Source organism: Pseudorca crassidens, chromosome 1, assembly GCF_039906515.1.
Source record: "Pseudorca crassidens isolate mPseCra1 chromosome 1, mPseCra1.hap1, whole genome shotgun sequence".
Taxonomy (NCBI): domain Eukaryota; kingdom Metazoa; phylum Chordata; class Mammalia; order Artiodactyla; family Delphinidae; genus Pseudorca; species Pseudorca crassidens.
The window spans coordinates 190,439,758-190,452,843 of record NC_090296.1 but is presented as its reverse complement, the minus strand read 5'-3'; the positions used below and the strand labels follow the sequence as shown (position 1 = coordinate 190,452,843).

The window sequence follows — 13,086 nt, the reverse complement described above, 5'->3', positions numbered from 1 at the left end:
GTTTAAAACTAACAGCTCATAACAGTTTTTTTAAGTTCATTCATTAACTCAATAAATATTTACTGACTTTTCTGCTGTACCCCAAGCACAGCTTTACAGGTATAAAGATGAAGATGTTACCCAGCGTACAGAACTGATGGTATCACCTGAACATCAAAACTACTCTAAGAAATGTGGGCGCAAATACTAATCCCACTGTGGAGGTGAGAAACCTGAGAGTTAGAAAGTTCAGGTGACTTTCCCAGAACTCAGTGAGCCTCATGGGTTAACAGAAGCAGGATTAAGAACGCTGGTCCTTAAATCCTTTGTGCTGATCTCGTATTCAAGTTACACTTCTTCACTCCCAAAACTCATTTCAGCATCATAAATTGTTCCTTTTGACTATGTAGCATGTACTGGTCATATTTCAAATAAGTGCGTTGACAAACGTACTGGCGGCCTCTCAGAATGAGCTGATACATAGGAAGAAAGTAAAAGGACTCTCCAGGCCAGAGACCATGGTCCAACCTTTAACTATGGTATCTTTTACTACCGTCTCTCAATTCCATTGAACACACCTAACAAAACCTTACGCTTTGAACATCAATTCTCAAAATGTGGACTTCTGGGGGGTCCCTAAGACCTTTTCAGAGGTTCCACTAGGTAAAATTTATTTTCATAATAATACTAAGATATATGTGCCCACCCCTTTTTCACTGTGCTCAGACCTGCACTGATGGTACAAAAGCAATGGTGACGAAAACTACTGGAACCTTAGCATAAATGAAGGCTAAGTTTATGTACCAGTGGTCATTGTATTCTTCACCACCATGCACTTGCAGGAAAATAAAAAAGCCAGTTTCTCTTAAGAATATCTTGATAACGTACAATTTTACTAAATCTCATCCCTGGAGCACATGGCCTTTTAATATTTGGTATGACGAAATGAAATGAAATATATGAAGCACTTCCACTATATAATGGCGTAGGACAGTCCTCTCAAAGAAAAGCAAACTGGTTGATTATTCAGACCTGCATATCTGGCAAACAGTTTCTCAAAACTGAACAAAGCAAACCTGTCACCTAAAGGAAAACAATGATAGTATTTGTTGCCTATGATAAAATTCCACCTGTCAAGCGAAAATCAGAAGGGTAGAAAAGTGGTATCCCTCACTGTGAACTGGATGGCTTCCCAATACTTAAAGGCTTTTCTGATGAAATCAGTGGTGACATTAACAAATGTAATTTTTTAAATATTGTCTAATGAAACACATCAACATTTAGAAGATCTGCATAACTCAGCAAAGTAGAAAAAACTCATGATGTTAACAAAGGCAAGAGTTCACAAAATCATGCACAGGCAAAAGATCTATGACCAGGATAAATCAGAATATATCTAGAGCAGAACAGGTCAATGGATTTTAGTACACGAAAAGTCTATTGATATGTGTCAGAATCTAAGCTCTTAGCTAATCTTTAAGAAACTTACCACTTACCCAGTTTTGGTGTAGTATCAAAGAAAAACGTCCACAATTACTGAAAAGGCTATTAAAATACTCCCTTTTCCAACTACCTCTGTTTCAGGATGAATTTTCTTCACGTACTTGAACAAAAAGAACATATTGCAACAGGTTGAAAAAAGAAACAGGAGAATTCAACTGTCTTCTTATATACCAGAGATTAAAGAGATTTGCAAAACGTAAAACATGCCATTCTTCTCACTAAATTTCATTTGTTTTGGAAAACAGAGTTTTCGTAAAAATGTATTATTTACGCTAACATGATGGATTTTTTACTGTACTTGTACAGAGAATATAAATATACATTTTCAATATCCCAGTTTTAATTTCTAATAGAGTAATTATCAATAAATACATTCTACATAAACAAAGCTCTCTGGAGCTATCAGTAATTAAGAATGTAAAGGGGTCCTGAGACCGACAAGTGTTCTGTCCTACAGGAGGCCACTTGCTGGCACTGTCCACGCCTGCACCTAGCTCTTAAATGCTGGGAAACCACTTGCGTCCCAATGCTGCCCACTGATCCTGAAGTATTTACCCATCTTTCTCACCTATTGTCCACACTGATCATTATTCATTCTCCATTCTCTCAAACCTCTAAGCCCTTTACTTCTCCACTTATTTCCAGCAAATGACTAAGTCACTCTACAGAGAAAAGGGAAGCCAGCAAACAAGAACTCCGAATTCCTCCCAGCACCAATCCCTTCTGCATCTCAGAATGGAAGAGGAAACCCTCGCCCTGTCTAAGGCCAACCCCTTCCAGCTGTCTTCCAGATCTCAATTTCTCCTGCCTTTCTCATAGTCAGTTATCTATTTTCTGCATCTTCACCTTTTCCTCCTCTACTGGCACAAATGATCATCACTTACATATGTTCAAGACTCTGCAACCTTAAAGGAAAAATTCGTTACTCTGTGCTGGGTATCATGCTAAGTACCAATTACAGCAGGACAATAAAACATTTCTCTATTCGGTCTCCATTTCCTCACCTCCAGTTCTCTTTGCAGCTGCCCAACAACTGGGAGTCCATTCTTAATGCTCCAATGAAAAATCCCCTGAGGTCATAACTAACTTCCAAGGTGCAAAACTAAAGGATCTTCAAGTCAACTGCTAATTCCCTCCTTCTTCAATTGCTTTCTTCCCTTGGCTGTCAGACAACTTTCTTGTATCTTCCTTACCTACTGGTTTGTTCAGATTTTCTATTTCTTGTTTTTTTGTCACTTATTTCACTTTGATTTTCCAATTTATTAGAACATTTAGAACAATTAGAACATTAGAACAAATAAACAATTTATTAATGCACTATTTGCCCTAATTATTGTTTTATTATTTACTGTTTTCCAGTAACTTTCATATTGGTTACTATAGTTCTTTATTGTTTCAATTTCAGGGTTTCCTCGGTTTCTGTTAAAGGAGGGTTTTTTTTTTTAATTAAGTGGTTTCTATATTTTTATAAATGAAAAAAGCAAGTGCAGAAGAGTGAATCTAGTATGCTACCGTTTGTATTCAAAAAGGAGAAAAGATATTTGCTTCTTCACATTTGCTTTTATATGCATGAAATAACTCTAGGAGACCCCAAAATTGATAATGTTAGCTGCTTTGGAGGAGGTGAACTGTACAGCTGAGGGACATGGGTAAAAAGGAAACTTTTTATTGTACACCCTTTAGTATGTTTTGAATTTTGAATCATTTGAATGCATTACCTATTAACAATACATTTAATTTTTGAAAATTAATTTGCTTTTCATTTTAAAGAGTCCTAGTGAGAAAAATATAAACATTTTGCTTCATACTATGTGACCCCTCACTTCAAGGCAACAAAAGGTTGTCAAAAACAAAAGGGTGGGGCTTCCCTGGTGGCGCAGTGGTTTAGAGTCCACCTGCCGATGCAGGGGACACGGGTTCGTGCCCCGGTCCAGGAAGATCCCACATGCCGCGGAGCGGATGGGCCCGTGAGCCATGGCCGCTCAGCCTGCGCGTCCGGAGTCTGTGCTCCGCAACGGGAGAGGCCATAACAGTGAGAGGCCCACGTACCGCAAAAAAAAAAAAAAAAGGTTCCCTACCATGTTTCAGACGTCACTCTGCACACTTTTGTTTAGAAACAAGAGCAGTTTATATAAGAAAAGCAAGTTAAGCAGTGACTTCTAATTATAAAACATTATTTTATAAAGCACACTGAAAACATACTTTGAAATACAAAGTATGGTGGATACATTCATGACAGAATTGAAATTGTAGGATGTAAGCATTAATAATACACCCCCCTTTATAGGTAAGTCAGGCAGGGTAGAGAACTTGCCCAAAGTTAAAGAGCTCTCTAGTAATGGAGCCCCAATGAGACTTTAGTACTTGTTTACTCATTTCACAAATTTAGTTTCCTTTCTGGCTATACTCAAAGATTTTGAACTCTAAGTTTGCTGAATTAACGACAGAATATAACAGAACCCTACAAACACAAGTCTGAAAGTGGCTGGTAAGGATTTTAAGACACCATGTGAACTGACAGTACATTTATTTGGGCTCTCTCCTAAAGCACCTGACCTTTCCTTTGGGCCTCTCACTCCTGCAGATTTTAGAAATGAGTTGAAAAGGGTATAAAGAGCACTTCTCCTTTTAAAGACAGAAACTAATTCCTGTGTGGTGCTTCATACATGTTATTCTTGGACTTTGTCCAAGCTGTACTGTCTGGATTATAAACTGAGATTTGCGGGTCTAAAGAGTACAAGTCTTTCTACCACATCACCGGAAACGTCGGCCCACACTAATAAGGGAGAGTCAAAATTTAAAAACCACAGGCAACATGACTGTCACCATTTCATTAATTAGAATCATCATTCCTTCAATCAGATTAAGGTTTTTAGTGTTTATATAAATGAAACACAAACATCATCAAGAGTTCTACAAAAAGACACTGGAGAGCTAACAAATACACAGCCTGGACATCCAAAGCAGAGCAATACGTGTGAGATCACGAACCACAGGGCAGGGTCCGTTTCTGGCTGAAGAATGCAAATAAGCCTTAAAGAGCCTGAGGTAATAAACCTAATGGTTGGGCACTCAAACACAATTTAAAGAGACACAATGATTTTCAAAGTGAAAGAACTGTCAACTGTCAAGGGATCCTGTTAGCTAGGCAGTATGTATTCTCAATGATGCCATCCAAAATAGAAAACTATACCAAAATCTCCCCTGCACAGGTGAATTCTATGTACTTCATAATCATATATATTTATATCATTACATATAAAATTATGTAAAAATGTATGAAAGAAATAACACCAATCTTACAAAGTCTTTAAGAAAATAAAGTTAAACAGACACTTACTGTATGATCCAACCACTCCACTCCTAGGCATTTACTCAAGAGAATGAAAGTATATGTCCATACAGAAACCTGTACACCAATGTTCACAGCAGCTTTATCATAATAGCCAAAAAAATGGAAATAATCTGAATGCTCATCAACAGGCTAATGAATAAACAAATGGAGGTATAGCCATACAATGGTGGAATACCGCTCAGTAACAAAAATAATGAAGTCTTGATACAGACAAATGCATAAATGAATCTCAAAATTATTAGGCTGGGGGCTTCCCTGGTGGCGCAGTGGTTGAGAGTCCGCCTGCCGATGCAGGGGACGCGGGTTCATGCCCCGGTCCGGGAGGATCCCGCGTGCCGCGGAGCGGCTGGGCCCGTGAGCCGTGGCCGCTGAGCCTGCACGTCCGGAGCCTGTGCTCCGCGACGGGAGAGGCCACAACAGTGAGAGGCCTGCGTACCGCAAAAAAAAATTATTAGGCTGATTGAAAGAAAGCAGGTAAGAGAGGAACATACTGAAAAATTCTGTTTACATAAAACTCTACAAAATGCAAACTAATGTAAAGTAACAGAAGGCAGACGGGCGGTAGCCTGTGGACAGGGTGGGCAGGGCACAGGCGGGGCAGGAAAGCAGGATCACAAAGGGGCACAAGGAAACACTGGGGTGAGATGAACATGTTCACTCTCTTCACTGTGGTGACAGCATCCGGGTGTGAACATGGCAAAACTCACCGAACTGTACACTTTAAATATGTGCGGTTTACTGTGTGTCAATTACACCTCAATACAGCTGCTTAAAAAATAAATAGCACAATATGGAAGCAACCTAAGTGTCCATCAACAAATGAATGGATAAAGAAGATGTGGTATATATACACAATGAAATACTACTCAGCCATAAAAAAGAATAAAATTTTGCCATTTGCAGCAACATGGATGGACTTGGAGGGCATTTGCTAAGTGAAACAGACAAAGACAACTACCGTATGATATCACTTGTATGTGGAATCTAAAAAGTACAACAAACTAGTGAATATTTTAAAAAAAACAGACTCACAGATATAATAGAGAACAAACTAGTGGTTACCAGTGGAGAGAGGAGAAGGGGGAGGGCAATATAGTGGGAGGGGAGTAAGAGGTACAAACTATTAGGTATAAAATAAGCTACAAGGATGTATTGTACAACACAGGGAATAGAGCCATTACTTTATAATAACTATAAATGGAATACAGCCTTCAAAAATTGTGAATCACTGTACTGTATACCTGTAACTTATATAATATTGTACAGCAACTATACTTCAATAAAAATAAAATTAAATTAAATAGTGGTAGCATTTACACTCCTGACATTACAACTCACCAGAATGCGACAGCAATCGAGACAGTGTGGCACAGGCATAAGGATCAACAAACAGATTAGGACAAGGGAGCAGAGCACCCAGAACGGAGCCACAGTTAAACTATTACTGATTTTTGATGATGCCAAAAGCAACCAAAGGGAAAAGAAAAATATTTTCAATAAATGGTGCTGGAACAAATGGATAATCACATGGAAAACAATAAAACACACCCCTACCTCCCATCATACAAAGAAACTGATTCAAAAAAAATTTTAACTGTTTTTTATAAAACATGAAACCATAAAGCTTTTAGCTCTTATAATAAGAGTATCTTGGGCTTCTCTGGTGGTGCAGTGGTTAAGAATCCGCCTGCCAATGCAGGAGATATGGGTTCGATCCCTGGTCCGGGAAGATCCCACGTACCGCGGAGCAACTAAGCCTGTGCATCACAACTACTGAGCCTGTGCTCTAGAGCCTGCGAGCCACAACTACTGAGCCTGCACTCTAGAGCCCATGAGCCACAACTACTGAGCCTGCGCTCTAGAGCCCACGAGCCACAACTACTGAAGCCCGCGTGCCACAAATACTGAAGCCCGCGCACCTAGAGCCCGTGCTCCACAACGAGAAGCCACCGCAATGAGAAGCCCAAGCACCGCAACAAAGAGTAGCCCCCGCTCGCCACAACTAGAGAAAAGCCTGCGGGCAGCAACGAAGACCCAAAGCAGCCAATAATTAATTAATTAGTTAATTTAAAAAAAGAATATCTTACTCTCCTGAGTAAATGTCTAGGAGTGGAATAGCTCGTTCATGTAGCAGGCCTATGTTTTCTTTTTAAGACATTACCAAACTGTTTTCCAACAGGTTATACTATTTTATATGCCTAGATAGGATACGGTCAACAATCACCATGAAAAATTGCTAAGTTGGCTTATTACATACACCAGAATGGCTGAAATTAAAGACTGACAACACAAACTGTTGACACAATGTAAAGATCTGAACCCTTTTACTTTGCTAGTGAAGGTGTGACACGGTCCAACCACTTTGGAAAAAGGTCTGGTGGATTTCTATAAAACTAAACCCATAATGTACACCATGACATAGCAATTCCACTCCCTAGCATTTTCCTAAGAGCAATGAAAACACGAGACTTGCACAAAAGGGTCCACAGCAGATTTACTCATAATTGCTAAATCCTGGAAACAGCCCAGCTGCCCATTATCAGAAGAACAGATTAACAAACTGGGTCTATTTGTATAACGGAATACTTCTCAGCAATAAAAGGAGTAAACAACTGATACATGCAACAACATGAATAAAATTCAAAACATTATTCTCATTAAACAAAGTGGGTCATATAAGAGTACACAGTATGATCCCATTTACGTGAAGTTATAGGGCTGGCAAAACCAAGGGACAGTGGAAAGAAATCAGTACAGCAGTTTATTCTTGGGGGAGGGACTGACTGGAAGGTGGAAGGAGGGTAGTATCTGTATCTTGATACAGACTGGGATACACAGGCATATGCATTTGTCACAATTCACTGAATGGTAGGTACACTTATGATTTGTGTATTTCTTCAAACATAAAATTTTGCTGACATACCAAAGAAAGTATAAACAAACACTGAACACTAGTCAATGATATACCCGCCAAATTATATTTTGAAAATTGTTACATTACATTTTAGGGGTAAAGTGTATCAATATCTGTAAATTAATCTGAAATGCATAAAGATCAGTACATTGTCTTCATGACCCTGTCTGCAGCTGGAAAACATTTGTCTATGGATTTGCTGTTCCAGAAGAGCCGCCTCACCTCTGGCCATTTCAAGTGGTTTCCCAGCCTTTTATGGTTCATCTGTGAGATGTGAAACAGTAATGACTTAGCTTGTGAGTGCCTCTCGTCAAATTGTGGAGAAGCAGCCTTCCACTACTCTAAAATGTTCTGCCTGTTTTACTATTCTGAGGTAAAAGTACTTTCTGCATTGCTAGATGGATTGATGAATGGATATACAATGATGGAGAGATGGACAGTTACATGATAAAACAAATATATTAAAATATTAATCGCAGGTTTAATCGCAATATCTAGATGGTAGGCGTATTGGTGTTCACTGTATAATTCTTTTGAGTTTTCGGTACATTTAAATTTTTTCACAGTGAAATGCTGAGGAAAATAAATCTTCTTTGCAGATGTCACAACATGGTATCAACATGACAAACTCCCTACCACACTGTTTTCTGACTATACCAAAAAAACATGAAAGGCTCCTAAATGACCACTAAAGAAAGAGGCACTGGAGAGGATTACAGAAGACCGTGCAAGCAAAGCAAGGAACAAGTGTGAAGAAAGGCAAGTTCAAAGGCCTGAATAAATGAAACAGGTTTAGAACTGGAACAGCTGATTGGTGGTAGGGATAAATGGGCACAGAGATTTTCACCAGCCCAGAAATGACTGGTTCTTGACCTTTTTGTCAAAGATCGCTTTATTTTTTTTTATAAATTTATTTATTTTTGGCTGCGTTGGGTCTTCATTGCTGCGCGCCAGCTTTCTCTAGTTGCAGTGAGAGGGGGCTACTCCTCATTGCGGTGCGCGGGCTTCTCACTGCAGTGGCCTCTCTTGTTGCGGAGCACGGGCTCTAGGCACGCGGGCTTCAGTAGTTGTGGCGCGCGGGCTCAGTAGTTGTGACGTGCAGGCTCTAGAGCGCAGGCTCAGTAGCTGCGGCACACGGGCTTAGTTGCTCCACGGCATGTAGGATCTTCCCGGACGAGGGCTCGAACCCGTGTCCCCTTCACTGGCCAGTGGATTCTTAACCACTGTGCCACCAGGGGAGCCCCAAACATCCCTTTAATAATATCATCAACAGGAGGAGGGGAAGAGGGGTCACATGTATACATACATGCTAAATTTTTTATAATATTTCAAGAAACTGATGGATACTCTGAAGTCCATCCAAAGGCTCCACTTAAGAACCCGTTACAGGTGGCAACTGAAATCTAGAGGTGAATATGAAATTAATGTAAGAGAATTTTCCGTGTGAAGAGAAAGTAGCCTAGGCCTGAACTTTAAGGAAAACCAACATTTAAGGGATAAAAACTAAACAATAAAAAAACAAAAAAAGAAGCAGCCTGTAAAGGAGATCAGGAATAAGCAGCCTGAGAAGAAGGAAAAACAGGACGCTGTGGGGTAAGAGACGTCAAGGGAAGACTGAATAAAGTGGACCAGGGCTTCCCTGGTGGCGCAGTGGTTGACAGTCCGCCTGCCGATGCAGAGGACACGGGTTCGTGCCCCGGTTCGGGAAGATCCCACATGCTGCAGAGCGGCTAGGCCTGTGAGCCACGGCCGCTGAGCCTGCGCGTCCAGAGCCTGTGCTCCGCAACGGGAGAGGCCACAGCAGTGAGAGGCCCGCGTACCGCAAAAAAAAAAAAAAAAAAAAAAAAGAAAGTGGACTAGCCGAGTGCAAATGCTGCTGAGGTTAAGAAAGCATGGAAATCACTGCGGCCCCTGATTAGGCTGGATTCAGTGCAACTGTCAGGTAGAAATCAGGTTAAGGAGTGAGTAGGAAATAAGAAGCTTGGCTGTAAAGAAAAAGGACAGCTGTGTTTTAAAAAAAAAAAAAAAAAAAAGATGGGAGAGATGTGTATGTCTCAGTGCTGCTGGAGATAAGCCAGTAGAGACTGAAGACACAGAAAGAAAGGAGACAAGTGCTATTCAGATTCTGATGATGCTACAAAAGATGAGAGCTGGGCTCCAACATGTAAGTGGTAGGTTTGACCCAACATACAGCCAATATCTCATCCACTTTAACAGGGGAAAGGTGAGGAATTTCTTGCCTGATGGCTTCTCTTTTCTCTGTAAAACTGAAAGTAGGTTCCTTAAAGAAAAGGACCAAGCATTACTTTTTTAAAAAAATCCTGTGGCACACAGTGTAGTATCTTGAATATAGGAAATATTCAAAAAATTTTGGAGAAAAAAACAAAGCTAAAATTCTACACAAAGTCCATGCTCAAAACTGCAACTAATAAAACTGCTAATTAAGCCCCACTGAGTCGTGCAGTAGCCTGGCTTTCCACATAAATGAGGCTTTGCAGTTCAATGAAGACTCACCAACACCGGGGCGCCAAAGCGCTGGCATTCTAGCAATACAGACACCGCACTTACCTCCAAGCAGTTACATCACGTAGAGCACTTAGCACAGGTGACAGGTTAACAAAGGGGCTCTCACAAGCTGAGTGTTTACTATCCAACTCTCAGACTAACAATAAAAAGCTGGGACACCATGCTATCGATAGGATGGATAAACAACAAGGTCCTACTGTATAGCACAGGGAACTATATTCAACACCCTGTGATAAACCATAATGAAAAAGAATATATATGTATAACTGAATCACTTTGCTGTAGAAATCACAGCAGAAATTAAACACTACATTGCAAATCAACTATAGTTCAATAAAGCTTAAAAAAAAAAAAAAGCTGGGACATCACTACAAATGACCAAAGAGGAGGTGGCGCTTCTGGAAAAACAATACAACAGAAACAGGTGTTCCCCGGCCACAGAAAAGGATAATGAAAAGGATTCACTGACCCCCAACCAGAATTGTTTTTAAAAATGAAACAGGATGGATTAAAACAGTGAAACACATGATAGAATCACATGTAGTTAAGACAAGAAATGTTGCATGAAACTTTTTTCATACGTATCTGATGAAAATACAGATTTATTTCTTACTGTGGCTAGGGCAGTGAAAAAAAAGATGGCTTCATCATCCGTGGAAAGAGCATCCTAACTGCCCTATGCACCAAACAGAGCTGTTGTAAAGCTCAAATGAGAAGGCATACTAGGGTGCTTTTCACATGTTAATTTAATTTTAAGTAATTTAATCGTTAGGTCAACCCTATCAAAACTAGTTCTATGTTCACAGGGTGGAGATAAACAAACAGCCTGTCTGTAGTGGTGAAGAGAGCAAGCTTTAGAGTGGGAGAGATGGATTCAAATTCAGACTCTATCTCTTGCTAGCTGTGCGATTCTGTAAATCTTTTAGCTTCAATTTCCTCATCTATAAATGGGAGTAGCAGTAATTTTATGGGACTGCTGTACAAATTATATGAGGTATGAGATATGAAGCATTCTGCATAATGCTTTGCAGATTACTATTAATATTACCAGAACTATGACTTTCAGTATTTTAATCCCCATTTCATGTATTTCCTTTGCTGGTATTAATTGGGAAATCAATCTTACCTTCTGGCCAGGGTTATCTGAGTAATTAAATCTACTATTAAATTACAAAATGAAAGACATCCCAGAAAAACACTTTATATGTGATGATAAATTAAGAACAATTATGTAGAATCAGTGTTTTTGTAATTGATCATTTTTAAAGGCTGGTCTATATCCATGACAAAGAACGTGATTATGCTAACAGCACTGTAAGCCCTGAGAGTGAGCTGAGCTCTTCGTGATTCAATTCTCCCTCTAAAGCACTTTAAATTTCAACACCTGGCTCTAACACCCACTATGCATTTCAACATCTAAATTAGCTTTTTCAAATACTCCGAAACCACTCATCAAAAGAAAAAGGCCCCTGAGTTACAGATGAAAATATCAAGTTACAGCTATGGACAAGCTCTCTCCCCAGCTTCCCGCGCATTTGCTAAATAACATTCTATTTAATTAGCTCCACTTTGTTAATTGTTTTTAAAGTTTCAATGATTATGAAAGCTGCCATCTGCCAAGCTAACAATCCCAACTTACTTGCACCACACCATAAACATCAATCATACACGACATCCAAAGACCTAAGTCAGACTGTTCTCAAAGTGTGGTCCACAAGATCCCTGGAGTCCTTGAGACTCTTTGAGAGGGTCCGTGAGGTCAGAACTATTTTCAGTACTAAGGTATTATTTGCCTGTTCACTCTGTTCCCACTTATACGAAGGGTGAAAAGCAATGCTTCACAAGAATCAAGACAATAGCACTAAACTACCAGCTGTCACTGATTCTTCAATGCTCAGCACTAATGGGGGAGGGGGGCCGTTTCACTTAACTATCTCCTTGATGAAATAGTAAAATTATTAACTTTATTAAGTCTTGGTCCTGGACCACATCTTTGTAATATCCTGTGTGACAAAACAGGAAGTATACATAAAACACAAAGCCTTCCTAAAACGACAGAAGTGAACGGCCAGAAAAACTGGGGCACGTCCTTAGAATACCGGCAGATGGGAACGGGGATAAGGGACAGGTGAGGCGGCGGGTAGGGGAAATCGCCAAAATCTCGGGTTTTCCTGCAATTCCTACACCTCCATCCCAAAGGCTCCCAAGTGATTGCCAAGGGCACAGCGGTCTAGAGGGAGCCGCTCCGGGGTAGCGGAGGGGCTCTGGCTAAACCCAATCCGGCAAGGACCCTTTCAGTACCGTTCCCCTCCCCCAGACTCCCCTCCCCCACGCAAACGCTCAGCTCCTCCGTCGCCAACGCCCCACGACCCCAAGAATCCTCACCACCAACAGGTTCCTGTCCTCCACCAGCTGCCGCTTCCGGAGGATCTCCGATTTCAGAACGTCCATCTCGCTGCCCGGGTTGAAGCTCGAGTTTTCTTCTTCTCTCTCCGGCTCCCGGAACCAAGCCTTTTCATCCAGCCAGCCGCCGAGAACCCACTACACATAGCGAGCCCAAATACCGAAGGGCAACAACTGACAGAGCCGCTTCCGGCGGAAGCTGAGGTGAGCGAGAGGAAAGAGCGCCCCAGGACGCCTGTTGTTGACGAAGCCGCTGAGGCTTAGCGCCCCTGGCGGCGCCCTCCGGCAGCGCGCTTGTAGTTTCCCATCCGTAGATACGTGAACAAACGTGGGCTGAAACACGAGTCTTCTAAATCGATGCTGCATTGTTTAATAAGTTATATACCTATGTCAACTATACTTCAAT

General features: G+C 40.8%; 1 protein-coding gene across 2 annotated transcripts in view; it reads right to left on the bottom strand.

Moving 5' to 3' along the window:
• PRPF18 (pre-mRNA processing factor 18) overlaps window positions 1–12,879 on the bottom strand; it is a 49,415-nt gene extending 36,536 nt beyond the window's left edge. For both annotated transcript variants that reach the window (XM_067703878.1, XM_067703881.1), the window contains exon 1: window positions 12,663–12,879. In XM_067703878.1, the coding sequence (XP_067559979.1) occupies window positions 12,663–12,728 (66 nt within the window). In that variant the 5' untranslated portion in view covers window positions 12,729–12,879. The remainder of the gene's footprint in view (window positions 1–12,662) is intronic.
• Window positions 12,880–13,086: the final 207 nt, after the last annotated feature.